The sequence below is a fragment of the Mesocricetus auratus genome, unplaced genomic scaffold, assembly GCF_017639785.1.
Source record: "Mesocricetus auratus isolate SY011 unplaced genomic scaffold, BCM_Maur_2.0 Super-Scaffold_100010, whole genome shotgun sequence".
NCBI classification, from domain to species: Eukaryota; Metazoa; Chordata; class Mammalia; order Rodentia; family Cricetidae; genus Mesocricetus; species Mesocricetus auratus.
Genome location: NW_024429194.1, coordinates 23,880,034 through 23,901,665, shown reverse-complemented (window position 1 = coordinate 23,901,665; position 21,632 = coordinate 23,880,034). Strand labels below are relative to the sequence as shown.

Sequence of the window (21,632 nt, the reverse complement as noted above, 5' to 3'; positions counted from 1 at the left end):
CTGGACAGCCTATAAGGAAACAGGGACTAGATGATGGCCCAGGGCTTACCGGTGCTTGCTGCTGTTCCAGAGGACCCAAGTTTGGTTCCCAGCATCCTGGTCAGGTGCCTCACTACCACCTGTAACTCCAGATCTAGGGAATCAACCAACCTCTTCTGGTCTCCATGGGCTCCTGAATACATGTGACATGTATTCGCATAGACATACAAATAAATAGGAATGAAAATAAATCTTAAAAATAAAAAAATGAGGGGCTGGAGAGATGGCTCAGAGGTTAAGAACACTGACTGCTCTTCTAGAGGTCCTGAGTTCAATTCCCAGCATTCACATGGTGGCTCACAACCATCTGTAATGAGATCTGGTGCCCTGCTCTGGTGTATAGGCATATATGCAGTCAGAAAACTATACATAATAAATAAAAATAATCTAAAATAAATAAAAATGAACTCTTCATTGCAGGAGCCCCTTTGAGCTCACATGATTTGGGTTTAGACATACACCCTCCCCTCCTTCCTGACACAGATCTCTTAATTCCTTGGTCTTTCCTGGGCAATAGGAGTGTAGATGTTCCAGTGAGGCAACCTTCTGCAGGCTCCTGGCTATGGACTGGACACCACAAAGAGAAAGCCATGATTAGAGGCCAAGAGATTTCCACAGTCAATTATAAGGCAGTTACCATAAAAATCCCTGAGTTCCCACTTCTGACTGCTTAACTACAGGCAGGGACGTAAAGGGTTCTCAAGGAACCCTTTACCTTACCCTGTGTTCCATCACAATCTACCTATTTATGTATATCCTTTACAATATTGTTTATAATGAGCCAGTAAACATGTTTCCCCGGATTTCATAAACCACCCTAGCAGATTCATAGAACCCAAGGAGGGGCTCCTGAGAACCTTAGAGTCATTTGGTTAGAATAGGATAACTGTGTGATCGACATCTGAACTATGGAGGCATTCTTGTAGACTGAGCCCTTACCCTATGTGATCTTACTGCAGCTCCAGGTTTCAACTATCAGACCTAGTACACACCCAGTTTGTGTCTGCAGGAGGTTACTCAATGTATAGGGAGAAAGCCTCCACACATCTAGTGTCAGAAGGGAAGTAATGGGTTTCATGTATACAGAAGTTTAATCACAAACAGGAATTAACCTGGAGTATCTTTACTATAAGACAGATTTTAAGCCTAAGATGGAGGCAGACTGGTTCTTCATACTCCAGCACTTTCTCTGTGGCTTTCTGGGTGATGGTTTAATTTTCTCAGGCTTTTCTACGTGGTGAAGAACATGACTGTAGGCTTCACTGGGTGTCATTTATACAGTGATGTGACCACACTTCGGTAGAAAAATCCCTGGACAGGATGGTTACTGGCCTGGTTTGGACTTGCTCAAACAGGTCACATGATCATTATGAACCAATCTGTGCCAGAGGGAGAGTAAATTTAGTTCTCTGGACCATCTGCTCATCCCTGAGGTCAGGGGGTAATGACTTGGGTGTGCTACTGTCCTCAAGCAACTCAGTCCCACGGTTGGAGAGCTGTCCAAAGGTGCCCTGTGGCAGGAGTATGAGGCAGACCGATCCACAGTTGTATAGAGTTTAACTTCCTGGAGATTTACCAGCAGAAACATGACCTGCAGGTAGATCTCTACAATTGGGTCAACCGACCTTTACAACTTGGTACAGCAGTCATGACAAAAGTGGAATGTACCTGGTTTATCTCAGGCTAATATCAAAGAGTCAGGCATATTCCTGGCAACAGGGTCCAGTCTTCTAGTCCTACATACCACTCTTGTGGATTTGGCTATTTATGGTATGCTGAGAAACTATTCGTGGGAAACCAACCAGGATTACTCAAGGGTGATCACGACAGCTATAACTCAACATGGTTGTTGTCAGATTACACTGAATCCATAGTTACAAATGGGAAAGTCGCACAATCCCAGCAGTCAGACAAATGCATCTAGAAGTGAAAAAACTCTGGAGGGTTCCATTTATGGGTTTCTGCCTGTGTGTGTGTGTGGTCTATGTACATGTGTGTGCAGGTCTCTGCATGTACTGCCAAGTGAATGAGGCCAAAGGTGAACATAAAAAATACCTCCTTTGGGGGGAGCTAGAGATGGTTCAGAGATTAAGAGCACTGGCCGTTCAATTCTCGGCAGCCGCATGGTGGCTTACAACCATCTGTAATGAGGTCTGGTGCCCTCTTCTGATGTGTAAGCGTACATGTAGACATTATATGTATACATAATAAAAAACCTTTGATCATTCTTCATTTAATTTTTGAGACAGTCTCTCAATATATATGATAGCCTATTAAAAATCTTTCATCATTCTTCATTTTATTTATTTTTTTACTTGTTTGTCTGTTGAGACAGGGTCTCTCACTGAACCTGGAACTCATCACTTTGGATAGGATGGTTGGCCAATGAACTCCAGGGAACCCCTGTCTCTGCTGCCCATGACTCTAGCACTGGAGTTACATAGGCACACCAGCAGACCTAGCTCTTAGGAGGGTACTGGGAAGCTGAACTCAGATCTTCTTCACGCTTGCACAGCAGGCAGTTTACTGGCTGGGCCCTCTTTCGGCTCCCTGGAAGGATTCTCACCGTTGGTCAGAGCTCTGAGGCACAATGCCTGCATTGTTTGCCCTCCCCAGTTCTGTGAACTCTGAGGAAGCCCCTCCCACACACCTGTCTAGACATATCTTTTGAATTTAAAATGTATTTATTTGTATTTTTATTCATTTGTTTTTATGTGCATCTCCTTGTTTGTGCACTGACTATGTGCAGGGCCTGTGGAGTACAGAAAAAAAGCACCAGATTAACTGGAATCACAGATGGTTGTGAGCCACCATGTGGGTATGAGAAGCTTTTAATGACTGAGTCATCTCTCTAGCCTACATTTTGTTTTTTACATGTATGTTTATTTGGCCAATCAAAGGACCCATGTGACTTGCTTAGTACGATGCTGGGCACAAATATGGTTACACAATTAGCAAATAAAAGTTCAAAATATAGCACCATATATGTACAATAGAGTATGGCAATTATTATGTGTTATGATGGAAGCCTCACCCCAGCCCCTGGCATCCATCTACCCAATGAGTCTGGGATGTCATGGTGGAAGTTCCACACAAGCCCCCTCGTCTATCTCTCTCCAAACCCTGCTGTGTCTCAGAAAGCCCACCAAATGATGACCCCTCCCCCAGAGATGCTCAAGACCATTCCCATAGGGTATTTAAACTGCCTCCCAGAAAACAGACTGGTTTTCTGGTCTCTCTTTCCCATCTCCTCTCTGGGGGGCTGGAAGGCCATCTGGGAGTGTTGTAGCCATTAAACATGGGCTTTTTCTAATTTAACTCAGCTTGATTTGGTCTAATTTGAATTGCTGTGTTGGCAGAGAGGCTTATTGGGGTGTAGAAACTTTTCATTATGAATACATTCCTGATAGTTATCTGAAATTTAAAGATAAGTGTTTGTCCTATATTTTACTTGATAACCCCTTGTACACAGTTATGCTGACAATAAATGTTAACTGAGAATGCAGGCAGGGAAAATTATTTTCAAGCCATTATTACCTGGACAGAACACAGTATAGCCTAGCTTGAAAGACATCCTAACTCATAAAAGCATTGATAGGGCTCTTTTAAAGACAAGGTCATCTCCCTTTTCCAAATCCCCTGGACAGTATATATATATATCCTTGGGAGTCCCCCCCCCCCTTTTTTTTTCGAGACAGGGCTTCTCTGTGGCTTTGGAGCCTGTCCTGGAACTAGCTCTTGTAGACCAGGCTGGCCTCGAACTCACAGAGATCTGCCAGTCTCTGCCTCCCGAGTGCTAGGATCAAAGCCGTGCACCAACAAAGCCGGCAGTCTCCCATTTTTTAAGGGCCTGGGAAATGAAAATACAGAGACTTCCACAGAGAGCCTCAGCACTCCTAGAGACGGGGAAGAGGTTTTCTCCTTGCCTTCAGCACTGAGTTTAGACCAGAATAAAGAGTAGATCTGAATACACTAAGGACAGTGGGCTGAGGAGAACCTTGAGTTTAGTGCACGCTCGTGTTCCCCAGGTAAGTCCTGGGGCCGAATTTCTGTCGTCGGGCTTGGAGGAAAGCGCCTTTAGCCTCTAAGCCATCTCGCCAGGTTCCGTTGTTTGTTTACAAAGCCAAATAAACATGAAAAAGACCAAAGTGACTCTAATAATCTCTGGGAGGTTCTGTCGGCGGTGGAAGTGTGGTGCTCGGACCTTAAACGGGCAGACTCAGCGAGACCCAGGCACGCCACGCCACAGCGAACCCTCACTTCCGCTGCAGACCGCTTCTGCGACCGCCCACGCCCCCTCCCAGGGTGCACCGCGCCGGCTTCGCCCAGCGCTATTGGCCGCGTCGTGACCCCGGTGGCGGTTGCCGGGGTGACGGCGGGAGAGCTGGCTGTCCGGAGGAGAGAGAGCGCAGCCCTGCAGCTGGTAAGCGCGGCTCTCGGTGCGGCTGGGCACCGTGGCGCAGGCCCTGGGACTCGTGGGTGGCTGGTCTCGTCAGTCCGTGGCCAGGGCCTGACGCAGCCGCCTGCGCATCCCAAGCGTAGTTTCGTTGCTTCTCCCAGGAACCCCTCGCTCTGCTGCGGTGGGGCGGACTTAGAGTGAGCATTGGCAGCTCGAATCCGTGGCGTGGGGGCGGTTAGTTCCTTCTCCCCATAGTTTTCCCTCCCAGCATCCAGGTCAAGCTCAGACTTCACTGGATCCAGATGTAAGCAGGGTACTTGCAGGACAAATTCATCTTCGTATTCAACCAGCTGTAGGCCTAAATCTCTCGCATGTGGGAATGCAGAAGTCACCGCTTGCTAAAACACGATGAACAGTTCCCCTTCTTTCTCCACAAAGTAGCCCAGGGGTTGTCTGAACTAAATTAACCGAGCTCAGGAGACGGGACATCCATCCAACGGAGAGGGTTCTCAGACGGGTGACCTTGAACTGGCGAGAAGTATGTTCTCGCTGACCAAACCTGGTGACCAAAGTCGGAAGCCCAGGACCCACATGTTGGAAGGAGAGAACCAATTCCTGCTTATTGTCCTGCAGTATCAGCATAGATTTAATTCTAGCGTTGTCGCTTTGCTAAGGTGGATGTGAATTTGCTCATTCGGTGGAGCACTGTCCTAGTTAGAGTTTCTATTGCTGTGATGAAACAGCGTGACCAAAAGTAACATGGGGAGGGAAGCGTTTATTTTGCTTACGATTCCACGTCACTGTTCATCAAAGGAAGTCAGGACATGAACTCAAACAGGGCATGAACCTGGAGACATGAGCCAATGCCGAGGCCAAGGAGGGCTGCTTACTGTCTTGCTCCCTATGGCTTGCTCAGCCTGCTTTTTAACTTAATTCAGTTGATTTATTTGCTTTTTCAAGACAGCATTTCTCTATGTAGCCTTGGCTATCCTGGAACTGTGTAGACCAGGCTGGCCTCAGTCTCACAGAGATCCACCTGTCCCTGTCTCGAGTGCTGGGATTAAAGGCGTGGCCACCATCGCTTGGCTGGAATGTGCTTCCTTATGCAATACCTTAACACTGTGCAGTACTTAACTGCCCTTGCCTCCCCTGCCCCTAACCTAGTGTTCCATCATTGTCACATTTCTTTCTTCTAGGAAGGCCTCACCTCGTAACTGAGCGCAGACAGCTGCCGGTGCCTGGAGAAAGCAGGGTCCACAGTGGTGCCGTCTTTAGTCCATATAGCTTCAGTGAACTCAGAATTCTGGATACCCCGTGAAGTTGTCTTAGTCAGTGTGGTTCCTACCTTCCCTTTTCTTCAAACCATTACCCTGTTTCTAATGAGACGGTGACCTCAGTTCTTGTTTTCATTCTCTTCTCTGAATCTCTTTCCATTCAGCTCCAGACCTGTCAGGACCTGACTGTCTAACAGACATCGAAGGCATAGATACACCACACCAATGCTTGCCTTGAGTTATTGCAGCAGATTCTGATGCAGGTGCATCAATGACAGGATATTGAAGTCAGCCAGTGGGGAGTGCTTCTGGGAAGCCCACCACTTGGGAGTGATGGGCTAGATGTGGTTTGGTAGGTTCTCTCTGGGTGGGGCACCTTTAAGTGGAGACCAAACAAGATGTAGATGTTTGCAGGAAGAGCATCAAAACAGACGGAGTTGTGTCCATGCGGGTTCCCAGGGCAGGCTCTGTTGTGGACATGGTGAGTTTCTATGTTTGCTGGAACTGCTTGACGGCCAATGCGGTTCAAGTCAGCAGGTCAGTGGAGAGCTGCAAAAGGCTTAGCTGGGTCTAAGAAGTCCACCTTCATCTGTTGGATCCTAGAAACACCTGTGTGGTGGGATTACAGGCATGTATATATGTGACACCCTCTCCCTCCCAAGAGCTAGGATTATAGGTATGTGTCACCACCCCAAGTTTATGAGGTGCTAGAGGGTTTTTATGCCTTCTAGCAAGCACTCTACCAATAGAACCACAGCTCAGCTCTCATGGTTTCTACTGTTGTTCTGAGGAATTCCCATGAACTTGGTGACTTGAAGTAGTGCAGGCTTAGTGTTCTGCAGTTCTGGGAGTTCAAAGCCTGCAATGAACATTTCCAGTGAGTAGCCACACAAAGTATTTGATTGGCTTTCTGCTAAGTGGACTCAGGAGTGTGCCAAATTCAGGTCTCGACAGCTTATTTCTTTCAGGACAAGGTAGAGGATAGTGTGCCTTGCCTGCCATTGCCTGCTTTCTCTCCTTGATTTGTGTCTTCAAGCCTGCAGTGACAGGTCCATCTTTCTGCCTCTTGTCACTCTGACACTGGCCTTGCTGCTTTCCTCTGTGACTCTCCTGGGTACACTGGTAATCCATGATTATCTCTGTGATCGAAGGACGGCTGATTAGTAATCCTATTGCCACAGGCATCTTTAAATCTCCCTAGTCATGTGACTTCCTGTTGCCCTGTAGTCACAGGTTCTGGGTATTACTATGTCCTGTCTTTGGAGCCAGGTGCTCTGCCCACTACAGCCACCCATTTGTGATTTCTCAGGTGGCTGATAGTAACCTTTCTTTGTCTTACGTTTTGTCTTGCAGAGATTTCTGCTGTGAGAATTACCAGCAACAATTCACTATGGGGGATATTCTGGCCCATGAATCTGAATTACTTGGACTGGTGAAAGAGGTAGTTAAATGAAGCACAAGTTGCAGAAAAGCTTTTTTAAAAAAGATGATGTGTGTTTATGTCTGTATGGCTGCTTGCATTGCGTGTGCGACTGCTGGTGGGGGCCACAGTTGGGCATTGGATCCCTTGGAATTGGCATTTGTTGCAGGCATTTGTGAGCCAGCCTTTTTGGGTACTTGGTTTGGAACTCAGGTCCCCAAAACATGTGTTTTAGGATGTAGTATGACCAGAGAAATGACTCAGAGGTTAAGATCACTGACTGCTTTTCCAGAGGACCCAGGTTTGGTTCCCAGCACCCACATGTGGCTGACAGCCGTCTGTAATTCCAGTTTCAAAGGATTTGATGTCGTCAGGCTTTGTGGATGCTGTGTGCATGTGGTGTACAGATATATGTGCAGACAGGCTCTCTGTGCACATGATATAAGAATAAATAAATCCTTAAAATGGAGAAAGCTACACATGTGATCCAGGTACTTGAGAGGCTCAGCAGGTCAGTCTGGGCTTTATACAGAGACCCTGCTATCAAAACAAATTAAATGAACAAATGATTCTGCTTTGTAATTTATTTTATTTTATTTTATTCACTCATTCTTGGGTGTGAGTGTGTTATGTTTGATTGGGTCTCATGTAGCCTAGGATGGCCTTGGACTTGATATGTAAAAAAGATGACCTTGAAATCCTTATCCCCTGCCTCCCCAGTGCAGGGATCACAGGCATGTGCCATAGATCTGGAGTGCCCTTCTTAGACTTGTGGCCATTTAGATTTGCTACACTGAAAGCTTGGGGAGAGTAGGATTCAGACAGATCTCTGAGGTTCGAGCTGAAAACGTGGGTGCTGGTCATTGTGAGTAAACTGTCAGTTGTGCCTCAGGAGACAGTGAGGGAAGATGGGTATCCACTCTGGATAGGCAACTTTGTTCACTGTGGTGATGGTGAACAAATGGCTGACTGTGGACAGGACCAGGCAACTCAGTCAGTCTAGGAAAGGTGGCACATGATGTGACTGATGCCAGCTGAAAGGACGTGTGTGAAGAGTAGTATTGGGGTGTTGTTCTCAAGACTGCATCATTGATGTATTAGTAATAAAATCAATGGGGCTGCAGAGGTGGCTCATACAGAAGACCCAGATTTGGTTCCCAGGGTAACCACCTGTAGTTCCAGCCCCAGGAGATCTGATACTTTTATCTAGAATCCATGGGCGCCTGTTTTCTATAAGTGTAATTGACAAAAAGATGTATGTTTTGGCCTTATGATTCAATGAATGTATGGATTGATGTACTAAGATGATCACTTGATTAAGCTGATTAAGTACACCTGTCTTGTGTTTCCTCTTCCCTTCCTTCCTTCCTTCCTTCCTTCCTTCCTTCCTTCCTTCCTTCCTTCCTTCCTTCCCTTCCCTTCCCTTCCCTTCCCTTCCCTTCCTCTGATTGTGTTAAGAACACTTAATACAAAAATCAGCCAGGCAGTGGTATAGAATTCCTTTAATCCCAGCACAGGGGAGGCAGAGTCAAGTAGGTCTTTGTGAGTTTGAAGCCAGCCTGATCTACAGAGCTAGTTCCAGGATAGCCAGGGCTACATAGAGAAACCCTGTCTCAAAAAACCAAAAAGGAGCTGGGCGTTGGTGGCACACGCCTTTAATCCCAGCACTTGGGAAACAGAGGCAGGCAGATCTCTGTGAGTTCAAGACCAGCCTGGTCTACAGAGCAAGTTCCAGGACAGCCTCCAAAACAATACAGAGAAATACTGTCTCGAAAAAAACAAAACAAAACAAACAAACAAACAAAAAAACAAAAAGGAACACTTAAAATCAACTCTGCTAGCAAATCCCAAATATGTTTATGCTTCACAGTCACCATGTTGAATATTAGCTCAGACTTTACTCATTTTGCATAACTAAAATTTATCCTTTGACCAAAATATTTTCTCAGCCTCTGGCACCTGCTATTGTGCCGTCTGCTTCTATGAGTGTGACTGTTTAGACTGTAATTGTCTTTCTGTGCCTGGCCTATTTCATGTAATGTATGTCCCCCAGTGCCATTTGTGTTACCAGTGACAGGGTTCCCCAAGGCTGTAGTATTTTACCTTAGTACCACCACATTTTCTTTTTTCTTTTTTTTTGGTTTTTCGAGACAGGGTTTCTCTGTATTGTTTTGGAGGCTGTCTTGGAACTTGCTCTGGAGACCAGGCTGGCCTCGAACTCACAGAGATCCATCTGCCTCTGCCTCCCAAGTGCTGGGATTAAAGGCATGCGCCACCAACGCCCGGCTGACAATTGCAATAACGAATGTAATGTATTCTTGTTATTCTCCTTCCCAGTTTTAGTTTTTGGGGAGCCTCCCTCCATTTATTTTCACTATAGCTTTGTTGGCCTCTGTTGCCATTAACAGGGTAGAAGGCTCCCTTTCCTCTACTTCCTTTGCCTTTGTTAGCACTTATCTTCTTGAAGACTTATTTTATGATTTGTGTGTTTGTGTGCATAGATGTACATTGAGTGCAGGTGCCCATGGATCTCAGAAGAGGGCCTTGGATCCTCAGGAGCTGGAGTTACATGGGAAGTTGTGGGCCTCCTGATTGATGTTGGTGCCAGGAAGTAAGCTTGGGTCCTCTGCAAAAGCATCGTGTGCTGGTCTGTTCCCAGGCCTTGTCTTTTTGATAGTAGACATTCTTTTTTTTTTTTAAGATTTATGGTGTATACAGTATTCTGTCTGCATGTATGCCTGCAGGCCAGCAGAGGGCACCAGATCTCATTACAGATGGTTGTGAGCCACCATACAGGTGCTGGAAATTGAACTCAGGACCTCTGACAGAGCAGTCAGTGCTCTTAATCTCTGAGCCATCTCTCCAGCCCCCGATAGTAGACATTCTTAAGGGTGTGGTTGTGAGCATATTTCTGTTGGCCTTTTATGTGTCTGCATTAGAGAGACGTGTGTTCAGGGCATTTGACTGTTGTCTAGTTGGATTATTTGCAATTAGTTGTTTTTTGTTGTTGTTGTTGTTGTTGTTCTTGAATTATGTTCTCTCTCCCAGTATTTAGATTTTGTGGAATTTGAAGACACCTTGAAGACATTTTCAAAAGAATGCAAAGTAAAAGGAAAGCCGTTATCTAAAGCTGTAGGTGGATCAATAAAGAAGGATTGCAAGTCATTGATAGTCCAGGTAAGACCAGCCTTGTCTTCAGCAACGTGAGAGGCTGTGACAGTCTGAACATTTCAAGTTCTTTAAAGTTAGGTAAAAATAGACCCAAAGCTATCAGAAGAATGCACTGAAAACCACAAGATACCATACTTTAAATACATTAGGATGGTTGCTAATAAAAAAAAAATAGCAAAAAGAAACAGAAGGGACTGGAGAGGTGGCTCAGTGGTTAAGAACACTGATGTTCTTCCAGAGGACCTGGGTTTAATTCCCAGCACCCACATGGTGGCTCACAGCCCTCTGTGACTCCAGTTCCTTTGGCTTCTGCAGGTGTCAGGCATGCTCGTGGTGCAGAGACTTACATGTTGGCAAAACATCCATACAAGTATCTACATTCCCTCCAGCAATATAGAAGGTTCCAGTTTTATCCATCTTTGCTAATGTTTAGTCTTTTCTGGTGTGTGTGTTTAATATTTATTTATCTTTGTTTTTTGGTTACACAATCAATAGTTATTTGATAATACTGTATATTGTTATACTATAGCATATGCTACTCTATCATAGTGCTCCACTGATAGATTTCCCAAACAAAAATCCTTGGAGCAAAAGAGGAGTACGGTTGTGCATGTCCTATTGCCATCTCTTGGGAGACTGAGGCAGGAAGTTAAGATGAGGGAGTCTAGCTAAAAACTGGACTAGAAAGATGACTTAGTGGGTAAACACACTTGCTCCCAACTCTGAGGACATTAGTTTGATTGTTAGGACCATGTGGTAGGAGAGCCAACTCCCAAAAGTTGTCTTTTGACCTTCACGTACACGCTGTGGCACGTGTGCCAACACACCACACACATGCACATACACATACATATATGCTATCTCTAATCAGGTGTAACTAAAATATTTCTTTAGAAATTCAAACAACAAAAATGTCTGGGATGGTGGTTACACAGAATCTACTAATGGTTGGTGGCCTTAAGCTGCCATTCTTAGGCCTGGTTCCAGCAGCTGTGTGATTGGTGATATGTGTGCATTCTCATCTTGGTGACCCTGACTAACAAAAGATCAGTTTGTGACTATAGTAACAGTGTATTGTTTTATGTGTAGAGGTTATTTTAAAGCAAGGACCATTTCCACATACAGAGGTGATGGTAATGACATAGTGAAAGTTTGTAATTTCAGGTTTACAAATGCAGACTCTAGAATAAATTGTAGACAGACCATTTGATATGTAGAGTGTGCCAAGACATGTTTAACGAAGTTTCATGACTCTAAGTCTTAAAACACCAGGTAAGTCTGCACTGGCCTCATTTATAGTCATGAAACTCTCAGCCTCCCCAGAGTGCTGGCAGGGTTGTAGGGGACTCTGACCAGGTCCCCCTACTCTAATGGGGGATTGTGCATGGCTGCCTGAGCTCTGTTCTGGCAGCCTCCATCCACAGTGGCTAACAGGTTCCCTGTTTGGAAGAGATGGAAATGCTTTATTGGACTTGCTCTAAAATGTTCTGGGTTTCAGCCAGGCTGTGGTGACTCATGCCTTTAATCCCAGCACTCCAGAGACAGAGGCAGGCATATCTCTGAGTTTGAGACCAGCATGGTCTACAGAGTGAGTTCCAGGACAGCCCAGGCTACACAGAGAAACCCAGTCTCGAAAAACAAACAAGCAATAAAAAAAAAGTTCGGGTTTGTACTGAAAGGCTTGTAGTAGTTCAGGGTAAGGCAGCAAGCACTCTGAACAGTTGTTCTCCACCATGGAATGTTTGTAGTCCTCTCAGGAGACTTTAGTGCACTCACATGCCCATGACTCCCCTGGCCTCAGAACTCTGTTTGGAAGGTCTTAGTGTCTCATGGAGTCCAGCTTGGGTATTGCAAAGGCTGAAAAACTAGGAGTGGTCACAGGGCTTGCAGCCAAAGGAGCCTCCGTGAAGGAGTGTGCATGTATCTAGCAGTATGTAGGCGGCGAGAGTTTGGGATGTTGGGACAATGAGCATCATCTAAGATTCTTGTTATGTCTTGCCTGCAGAAGGATCTGGTGGCAGCGTTTGACAGTGGAGACCAGAAGTTGTTCTTCGATTTGTGGGAGGGCCATGTTCCTAGCTCCATCAGAGACACTGACTCCCTGGCCCAGAAGCTGGAGTTCTACCTTCACATCCATTTCGCCATCTATCTTCTCAAGTACTCTGTGGGCAGCCCGGTAGGCTGAGTCAGGGTTTGGGTCAGTCTGAGTTAGCTCGCAGGCGCCGTGGATTCCAAAGACTCATTGGTTCAGTTTTGTGAGCATTTTATCACATTGCATCTTATGTACCGATAAAGGATTTTTGGCCTCATTCTCAGAAGTTTATTTTCTAATTTATATGCAGATTTGGTCATTTCTATGATCAGAGTTAAATTGTTTTCCTAAACACCTCAGGTTCTTGGAGACTCATCAAAGCAAGTTTGCTTCACTTAGTAACTTGGTGTATCTAAGAAAAGGCACAGACCATACATTTAAATGCAAGTAGTGAAGAAGAGGTATTGAAGGTGAATGGGCAGCTTGAATTTAGCTTCTGCTGCCTTTTCCTAGATGTGGAAAGAGAGGCAGAGGATGTGGTCTCAAGCCCCTGTAGTAGATGCGCCTTCAATTATAAATGAAACAGCAAAGAACAGAAGGCTGACATTTGATCACTCAAAGTAACACTGACCTGAGTTCCTGTAGGAATTTATTGAAATGTCAGGGGCACCGGTGAGGGCACAGTGGTGAGGGAGTGGCTTCATACTACTGTGAAGTAGCCATTCTTTGAAGTCTGTTCCTCTAAGTCTGACCCATGTGGGGGGAGGGGCAGACTCTCTTTGGTGCTTGTTATTGTTTTGTTTTGTCCCACCTTATTGCTGTTTAAAATATTTCTATTTTGATGTAATATGAAAGTGTCATCTATTTTCTAAGTTCAGTGCGCAGAAGAGAACCTCATAGCCTAGGTTCAGTGAGGTGTTTTCACAGGAAGAGGAAGGGGGGTCTGTGTGGTGGAGGAGAAAAGTACCAGTTCTAAAGCCTCGGTGTCCACACTGAAGCTGGAGAGGAGGCTCCTTGAGTTGGGTTGTGTATAGAGTGATGGAGGGGTCCCTTGAGTTGGGTTGTGTGTAGAACAGTGATGGAGGAGTCCCTTGAGTTAGGTTGTGTATAGAGTGATGGAGGAGTCCCTTGAGTTAGGTTGTGTATAGACTGATGGAGGGTCCCTTGAGTTGGGTTGTGTATAGAGTGATGGAGGGGTCCCTTGAGTTGGGTTGTGTATAGAGTGATGGAGGGGGTCCCTTGAGTTGGGTTGTGTGTGGAACAGTGATGGAGAGGTCCCTTGAGTTAGGTTGTGTATAGAGTGATGGAGGGGTCCCTTGAGTTAGGTTGGGTATAGAGTGATGGAGGGATCCCTTGAGTTGGGTTGTGTATAGAGTGATGGAGGGGTCCCTTGAGTTGGGTTGTGTGTGGAACAGTGATGGAGAGGCCCCTTGAGTTAGGTTGTGTATAGAGTGATGGAGGGGTCCCTTGAGTTGGGTTGTGTGTGGAACAGTGATGGAGGGATCCCTTGAGTTAGGTTGTGTATAGAGTGATGGAGGGGTCCCTTGAGTTAGGTTGTGTATAGAGTGATGGAGGGGTCCCTTGAGTTGGGTTGTGTATAGAGTGATGGAGGGGTCCCTTGAGTTGGGTTGTGTGTGGAACAGTGATGTGGGCCTAGTCAATCCTTAGCTTCATGAAGGGAAGGGGAGCACTTCTGTTTCAGGAAACTATAAAGATGTGTCATTCTCCTTTAGAAACCACTCCAAGGGCAAATGTTTATGTGTCTGGAAAGTAGAAGCAATGATGGGTACATCTCACAATGGGAGAATTAGTCAAGTAGATTATGATAGAGGAGGTGAGATCGGTTCTGACACTGAAATGATGTTCATGGAACTTCTTAAGGACATGAGAAGATGGTGCTAGTGATGTAAAGAACATGTGAACTACATACACTGGTCCTCTGGCATTCCTGTTTAAAGTGCTGTTAGATACTGGAGCAGTGTGCCTTGCCAGGCTGGATGGGGCAATGCTAGTGAAACTGCTGGACCAAGGGAGACTCAAAGAGTGGACAGGGTGAACAGGAGGACTGGCTATCGAGCCAAAGACCCTGACACATGTTCTCCTTCTAGGACAAGCAGGAGCTCGATGAGAGGATTTCTTACTTCAAAACCTACCTGGAAACCAAAGGGGCCGCCTTGAGCCAGACCACGGAGTTCCTTCCCTTCTATGCCCTCCCTTTTGTGCCCAATCCTATGGTCCACCCCTCATTTAAAGAGCTCTTCCAGGTAAGCAGCTGCCTGTGGGACTTGCCAGAACCTGGATCACAGCGTTGTATTGGTGGTTTCCGAATGATGCTTTAAAAGACCTAAGGTTTATCATCACTATTATCATTTTATTGTAGCTCTAATTTATATAACTATTCTATTAAATGGTTTGGGAGTGTTTGACTTACTTTTTTACCATCCTGCACTTTTAGCTGTGGTTGTGTGTTCTTGCACGTATATGTAAATCTGTAAGGGACATAGCAAGACTTAGAAACAGCCCAGTTAGATATTAGTAGAGACATATAGAAGGAAATTGGGTTGTAGTGTCAGAATGGAAATAATGATGTATAATCTGTATGAGCTGAACCAAGTGTTGACTTAATCTTTGTAAGCCAAGTCAGATACCACAGAAGACACATCAGATGATTCCCTTTATAGTTAGCAAAGTAAATGTAGTTTTTAGCTGCAAACACACCCAAGCATGCATACATATCAAATCAGTTTTCTCAAATATCATATAGTAAAATTGAGTTTTAGACAGGTAGAGTTCTATGAATCTTGTGTGTGTGTGTGTGTGTGTGTGTGTGTGTGTGTGTGAGTTCTATGAATCTTAACATGTGCATAGGTATCACTACTGTCACCACCATCAAGGTGCAGAACTTGTGCAGTAGTCATTGCTAAGGACTGTCTTGTGTTGTCCCTTTGCAGTTGCCTCTACCCCCCCTTCCCTGCCAGGCAACCACTCTTACATTTTATTTTAAAACAGGGTTCAGATAGTTTGTTTTAACAAACTTTCCTTGTGCCATAAAATAGGATATTTTGTTGTTGTCATCACCACTGCAGCGTATTAACTAAAACCGACATTTAGAAAATATACTAGCTTTTAATACTACGTATACTTTATAGGTAGTGAAGAGATGATCCATTTATATTTAAGCCTAGCCTAACTGCATCTCTCCTGTTGCCCTTCCTGCTGCTTTGGAGTTGCCCGTCTGTCTGTTGAGAGTGACCTATCTTTTCTTTCTGGATTTGAGATTGCATAATTTCACTTTAATGTGTCCTGGGTCAAATTTCTCACTTCATTTATTGAACCTCCTTGATTTGGTACCTTGTATCTTGGAAGAGTTCAGAAAAATTCTCAGTTTGTATTTCTTCATGTAGCTCCTCTCCCACTCTCCTTATTGTTTCCTCTGGGTAGTTGGTCAAGTGTCCATGACTCTTCTCATATCCATGTCCTCCCTCCCTCCCTCCCTCCCTCCCTCCCTCCCTCCCTCCCTCCCTCTCTCTCTCCCTCTCTCCCTCCCTCCCTCACTTCCTTCCTTCCTTCTCCATTTTGGCCTTGAGTAAGGTTTTCTGTCCTTCATCTGTGTTAGGGTTAGCACAGGTGTAGTTCGCCATTCGTCAGGGTTCAAGCATAGGTTTGTTTTTTTTTTTTTTTTGGTTTTTCGAGACAGGGTTTCTCTGTATTGTTTTGGAGGCTGTCCTGGAACTCGCTCTGTAGACCAGGCTGGCCTCGAACTCACAGAGATCCGCCTACCTCTGCCTCCCGAGTGCTGGGATTAAAGGCGTGCGCCACCAACGCCCGGCTCATAGGGGTTTTTTATTAGAGGAAAGAGATGCTAAAAAAGGGGAAAGGGGAGGGGGAAGACCAGTCTCGGGAATAGGGGCAGCAGGAGAGGAGAGACACAGAGGAATAGACAGACAGAGGGAGGGAGAGAAAGAGAGAGAAGGATAGGAGGTGGGCAGGGCTCTTTTAAAAGGAAACATAGTGAATGTGCACAGGTGGTGCTCTTAGTGGCTGCAGCAGGGGATGTATCCTGTCAGAACCCCCAGGACAGGCCAGTACAGATGCGTAAATACTAACAGTAGTTTCTTACCTTAGCCTCTGAGTAAAGAACCTTAGACTGGCTTGCCTTTTGGATTGGCTTGCTATGCCCATTTGTATAGTGGATTTATTTATTCTACTGTTGACTGATGGTGGAGCCCTCTGGATCACAGGTTTAAGCTCTCTCAGGATTCTTACTTTCACTTCATTTGTGGACCTGCGATTCCTTTCTTTAAGGTCTTCATTTTATCAAGATTTTTTTCAGTTATTTTCATAATATATGTGTTGCAGTGTCAATAGAAAAGGAAATTTCTTTGGGTTTTTTTTGTTTTGTTTTGTTTTGTTTTGTTTTTGTTTTTACGAGACAGGGTTTCTCTGTATTGTTTTGGAGGCTGTTGGTCCAGCCCGGCCTCAAACTCACAGAGATCCGACTGCCTCTACCTCCCGAGTGCTGGGATTAAAGGCGTGCACCACCACCGCCCAGCGTTTTGTTTGTTTTTGAGATAGGGTCTCTTCTATATAGTCCTGGATGCCCTAGAACTTGTAGACTAGGCTGGCCTCGAACTCTCAGAGATCTACTTGCCTCTGCCTCCTGAGTCCTAGGTTTAAAGGCATGTGCCCAGCTCCTTTTTTTCTGAGACAGACTCTTACTATGTCATTTCGTCCTGACTGGCTTGGAGTTCCTTATGTAGAATAGACTGGCCTTATACTCACAGAGAACTCTGTCTTCTTAGTATTGTGATTAAAAGTGTATATCTTGGGCTAGAGTTTGAATCCTAGCACTCATATCAGCAGCTCACAACTACCTGGAACTCCAGCTTCAGGGAGCTAACACATCTCCTTGGGCACAGGCACAGGCACCCACACATTCACATAAATAAATAATAAAAAATTTTTGAAGTGTGCATCACCAGCTAGTCAGTTTCTGTGTAGTCATCAGTGAGTCTTCTGCACACTCTGCAGTGAACACCCTCTTGTGGAAACTCTTAAGACACCTGTGATTATTTCAGGGAAAATCCTGAGTGATTGCTGACTTCAGCTTAGTGAGTAAAGATGTAAAGAGATGGAAGGGGCTAGCCTGGTGTACAGACTTGTAATCTCAGCTACTAGGGAGACTAAGGCAGGAAGATAATAAGTTTAAGACCAGCCTGGGCAATTTAATGAGATCCTATTATCTCAAAATCAAAAGTAAAAGGAGCTGGGGATGTAACTCAGGGTGGAGCCCTTGCTTAGGCTGTGGGAGACGGAAGTTTGCAGGCTCTGCAAGGGAGAGGGCGGGAGGCCATGGGGAAACCATGGAGGTGAGCTGGGCTCAGCCCCCATCCTTAGTAGTCCTGCCGTGGGTTAGGGTTCCACTGGGGATTCTGAGGATCCGAGCGTTAGCTCTGGAAGACAGTCAAGCAGCCAAGTGCGCTCTAAAACCTGTGTTCCGCACAGGAAGAAACCGAGAAAGGGGCTGGTGGCTTTTCCCAGACTCCAGAGCTGGCCCAGCTTCTCTGGGCTCTACACACTTCTCCTTGGACTCAGTGCTCATCAGGCTCAGAAAAGTGTCCTTCTCAAAGACTTTATTGAGAAATAAGAGCAGTCAAGGAAAAAATAAGAAATTCATGTCTAGAGAGTGTATTCCAGTCTGTCCATGTTGTGTGCAAGAACATTGTCTGAGAAGTATTTAAGTGGAAAGTACATGTGTGTTGGTTATATAAAATAGTAATCAAAACCAGAACAACTTGCCTGGGGAGTTCATGGGTCCCAAATATTTGTTTTTGTTTTTGTTTCTTTTTCTATATTTTGAGACAGGTCTCATGTAGCCCAGGCTGGCCTTGAACTCAGCATATAACTGAGATGACCTTCTGATCTTCCTGCCTCTACCTTCTCAGTGCTGGGACTCCAGGCAGGCACCACCTCTTTCTTCTTGTCTAGATGAGGTCCTAGAAGTGATTCCCGTTCTTTGGGAGTTGTCTAGAAACTTAAGAGATAATTGTCTGTGTCATAGGGCATGCATGCCTAAACTATACCTAATCTATCATGCTTGTATTTAAATTGAATGAATATTCCAATCATATGCAAGTTACCTGTCCCTGCTGTGGGTCCTTGAATTATTTGTAAATGAATCAGTCATACATCAGAAACCCTGTTGACCATGCTTCACGTTTGGTTTCTGTAACTGACAGGACTATTTTATCCAACGCATATAGCTTTGTTGGTACCGTGGATATTTAGTGAGCTGATTTTTTTTTCCAGGATTCTTGGACTCCGGAATTAAAGCTGAAGCTGGAAAAGTTTTTAGCTTTAATATTTAAAGCCAATAACACGCCAAAACTTTTAACCATCTATGTATCCTTTTGAAGTGATTGGGGACCCCTGGGTTATAGCAACAACACTGGTTTTGGGTATCTCAGACCAGCAAGCTGTCAAGGATCTGCTGCATTCATGTTTATGAGGTGAATTAAGCATTCATGGATGCTTTGCCATGACCTGAACAGGGCTGACTTTCATGGATTTCTGAGACTTGGCCATGGTCTTATTTTATATTTTTAAAGATATATTTGTGTGTGTGTGTGTGAGAGAGAGAGAGAGAGAGAGAGAGAGAGAGAGAGAGAGAGAGAGAGAGAGAGGGAGGGAGGGAGGGAGGGAGGGAGGGAGGTAGGGAGGTAGGGAGGGAGAGAAAGAGAGAAAGAGAGGGAGAGAAGGAGGGAGAGAGAGTGCAAGTGTCTGCAGAAGAAAGTGTCCAGATACCCAGGAGTTGGACTTTGAGGAGGGTGTGTCACCTGACATGGGTACAGGGAACTGAACTTAACCCTCTGGAAGAGAAACTAACCATTGAGCCATCTTTCCAGCCCTATGATCTCATGCTGGTGTCACCAGTCTAAAAGCTGTCTTTGTAGAGAAAAGAAAAAAACTATACTCTTGAAAAAAATCTCCTTGGAAAAAGTGTTCTTTGCAAAGGGTCATGGAGTCATTTGGGAGGCCTTGATGTCATGGCATTTGGATTTGTCATTCAAATCTAGGCTTTTTAAGCATCCATGTTACATAATTATATACTATAAAGTTTACCTATCAGAAGTGTTGAATTTATTGATTTTTAACAACTAGACACAGTTGTACATTCATTATCCTAACCTAATTCCACTGGGAACACGTTTGAGAATACAGAGGGACAGTGTCCTAGCTGTAAATGGAGCTTGTTCCAAGAATAGCAGAATGCTCTGTCACCTCACCCAGGATTAGTTTATTTCCCACTGGTTGTTAATCTACAAGAACATGTGTCTTTTCTTATTGGACAAGCATCTATCCAAAGTCATCTCATATGAGGCTGGAGGAGGTACCTTGCTATGCACAAGGTCTGGGTTTGACCCCTTGCCCTGGAAGAGAAGAAAGAGAAAGGAATGGAGGGGAAGAAGAAGAGCAGAGGTGATTATAGTGCTGGACACACAGCTCTGCATGCACAAAAAGTCACTGAAGGGCACACTGTACATAGGCCCCACACAGCATGTGTTCATGGAGCTGTTAGCAGAGAAGGAAGAAGTCTGTAAGATAAACCAAAGGCATGACTACTCATTGTACAGACACAGGGGAGCTAGGATTGAAAGCCAGGCAGCCCAGCTCCAGATGCAGCCTTTGCCACTGTCCTCCCCCAGTCTGTGTCTTCGGGCTGAAGCTTTAGAGCTGCAGTGACAGTCTCAGGAGTGTGGGCTCAGAGAAGCGTACTGGGAAGGTTTTGCCAGCGGTGCAAAGGCTTCTGTTAGGGGCAGGCAGGCCAGTGTGGAGGCTGTGGGAGTACTGCAGCACATGGCTCTCTCTCATGGAGGTCACTGCAATGGAGCAAAGGGCTGGCAGTGACTAAGCAGCATGAGAAACTGCTGTCTGGCTGTTTTCATCAACCTGTGGAGCTCTGGCCTCCAGGGTTGTGATCAGTCTCTTCCATCAGCCTCTGGCCCTTTCTTTATCAGCCTCACACCACCAGATGCCCCAGGGCCCTGTTTTCCTGAGCTGCTTTCTCGTCCCAGAAGGAGAATGGACAGAATAGCAAAGGTAAATCATCTTGATTACTGCTTTCACCAGAGCAGCTTTGCCAGCTCAACTTTAAGCTATGAGAAGAAACAGAGACGGAGAGAATTTGTGGACTTGGCAAATGAGGGCTTTCAAAGTCTAAATATTTACAGAATGCCTTGTGATCCTGCTCTGAGCAGCTCCTTGAGGCCCACTCTTTAAGGATGGCTAGTGTGTCATCATGTCCAGCACATTAGATAAGTAAGAAATGGAGACTAGGGAAGCAGCCAAGTCTCAGGCTGGCGTGAAGCGCACAGCCAGCATGAGGCAGAGAAATTATTTTAATAGCTCAGCTTTTACCTCCTGCTTGTCAGATGCAGTTCCATTTTTAGACAGCATTTCCAGTTTTTTAAACATTCAAAGTAATTCCAGTCTTAGTGTTTACATAAAATGGTATTTTTTTTCCATGGCAATAATTTTTACCAGAACATTTCATCTTTCAGTAAGGTGAGAAAAACTCATTACTGTGGCCTTGGTGGCTTTAGTTGTAATGCATTGCTTGGGTCTTGTCTTAGATACTCTGTTTTGGAAATGCCTTCAGTTGCTGGGAAGTGTCTGTGATGAGCTTTACGCACAAGTATTTAGGAAGGCAGGGTCCTCAGCTCCCAAAGGATGGAGTTTTCCTACATGAAAATTTGGTCCATGAAATAGCAATGTTGCTCTTTTCCAAGAAGAGCAATGTCAGAGGATTTGAGAACTTTCTTCCTTGATTTTTTTCTGTGCTTTGTTTAAGAGAATTAAACTTTTTTAAAAGGTTATTTTTATGTGTATAGGTGTTTTGCCTTCATGTAAGTCTATGTACCACATGTATGTGTACCTGTCTCCCTCAGATGCCTGAAAAGGGCACCAGATCCTGGAACGGGAGTTACAGATGGTTGTGAGTGGCAGTGTTGGTGCTGGGATTCAAACCTGGTCCTATGGATGAGTGCTAGTGTTCCCAAACTCAGAGCCCTATCTCCAGTCCCAGCATTTTTTTTTTTAAAGAAAGGAAGTATTACTAAATAATTTCATTCATCTTACCAGGGAGTTGGCAAATGAGTGATCATTTAGCTGTGACACATATGGAGAGTCTGGTAGCATGAGGCAAGAAGATTTTGAATGCTTGGTTTTGCCCTTGGTTTCCTCATATGTTATCCATCCACCCATCATCACAATGAAATAAATGTTGGAGGCAGTCTA

The 21,632-nt window shown here is 45.0% G+C and overlaps 1 protein-coding gene across 4 annotated transcripts in view; it reads left to right on the top strand.

The window, feature by feature from the left end:
* The first annotated feature begins 4,351 nt into the window (after window positions 1–4,351).
* Armc9 (armadillo repeat containing 9) overlaps window positions 4,352–21,632 on the top strand; it is a 128,286-nt gene continuing 111,005 nt past the window's right edge. For 3 of the 4 annotated variants that reach the window (XR_005879851.1, XM_040753139.1, XM_040753137.1), the window contains exons 1-7: window positions 4,352–4,462; window positions 7,066–7,153; window positions 10,181–10,309; window positions 12,309–12,479; window positions 14,444–14,599; window positions 18,645–18,737; window positions 20,411–20,435. Coding sequence is in view for 3 of the 4 variants with exons in the window: in XM_040753139.1 (XP_040609073.1) it covers window positions 7,103–7,153; window positions 10,181–10,309; window positions 12,309–12,479; window positions 14,444–14,599; window positions 18,645–18,737; window positions 20,411–20,435 (625 nt within the window). In the remaining variant the exon portion in view is untranslated. Of the gene's footprint in view, window positions 4,463–4,504; window positions 4,636–7,065; window positions 7,154–10,180; window positions 10,310–12,308; window positions 12,480–14,443; window positions 14,600–18,644; window positions 18,738–20,410; window positions 20,436–21,632 lie in introns of those variants that run through there. The other variant, XM_040753138.1, reaches the window with a different exon arrangement.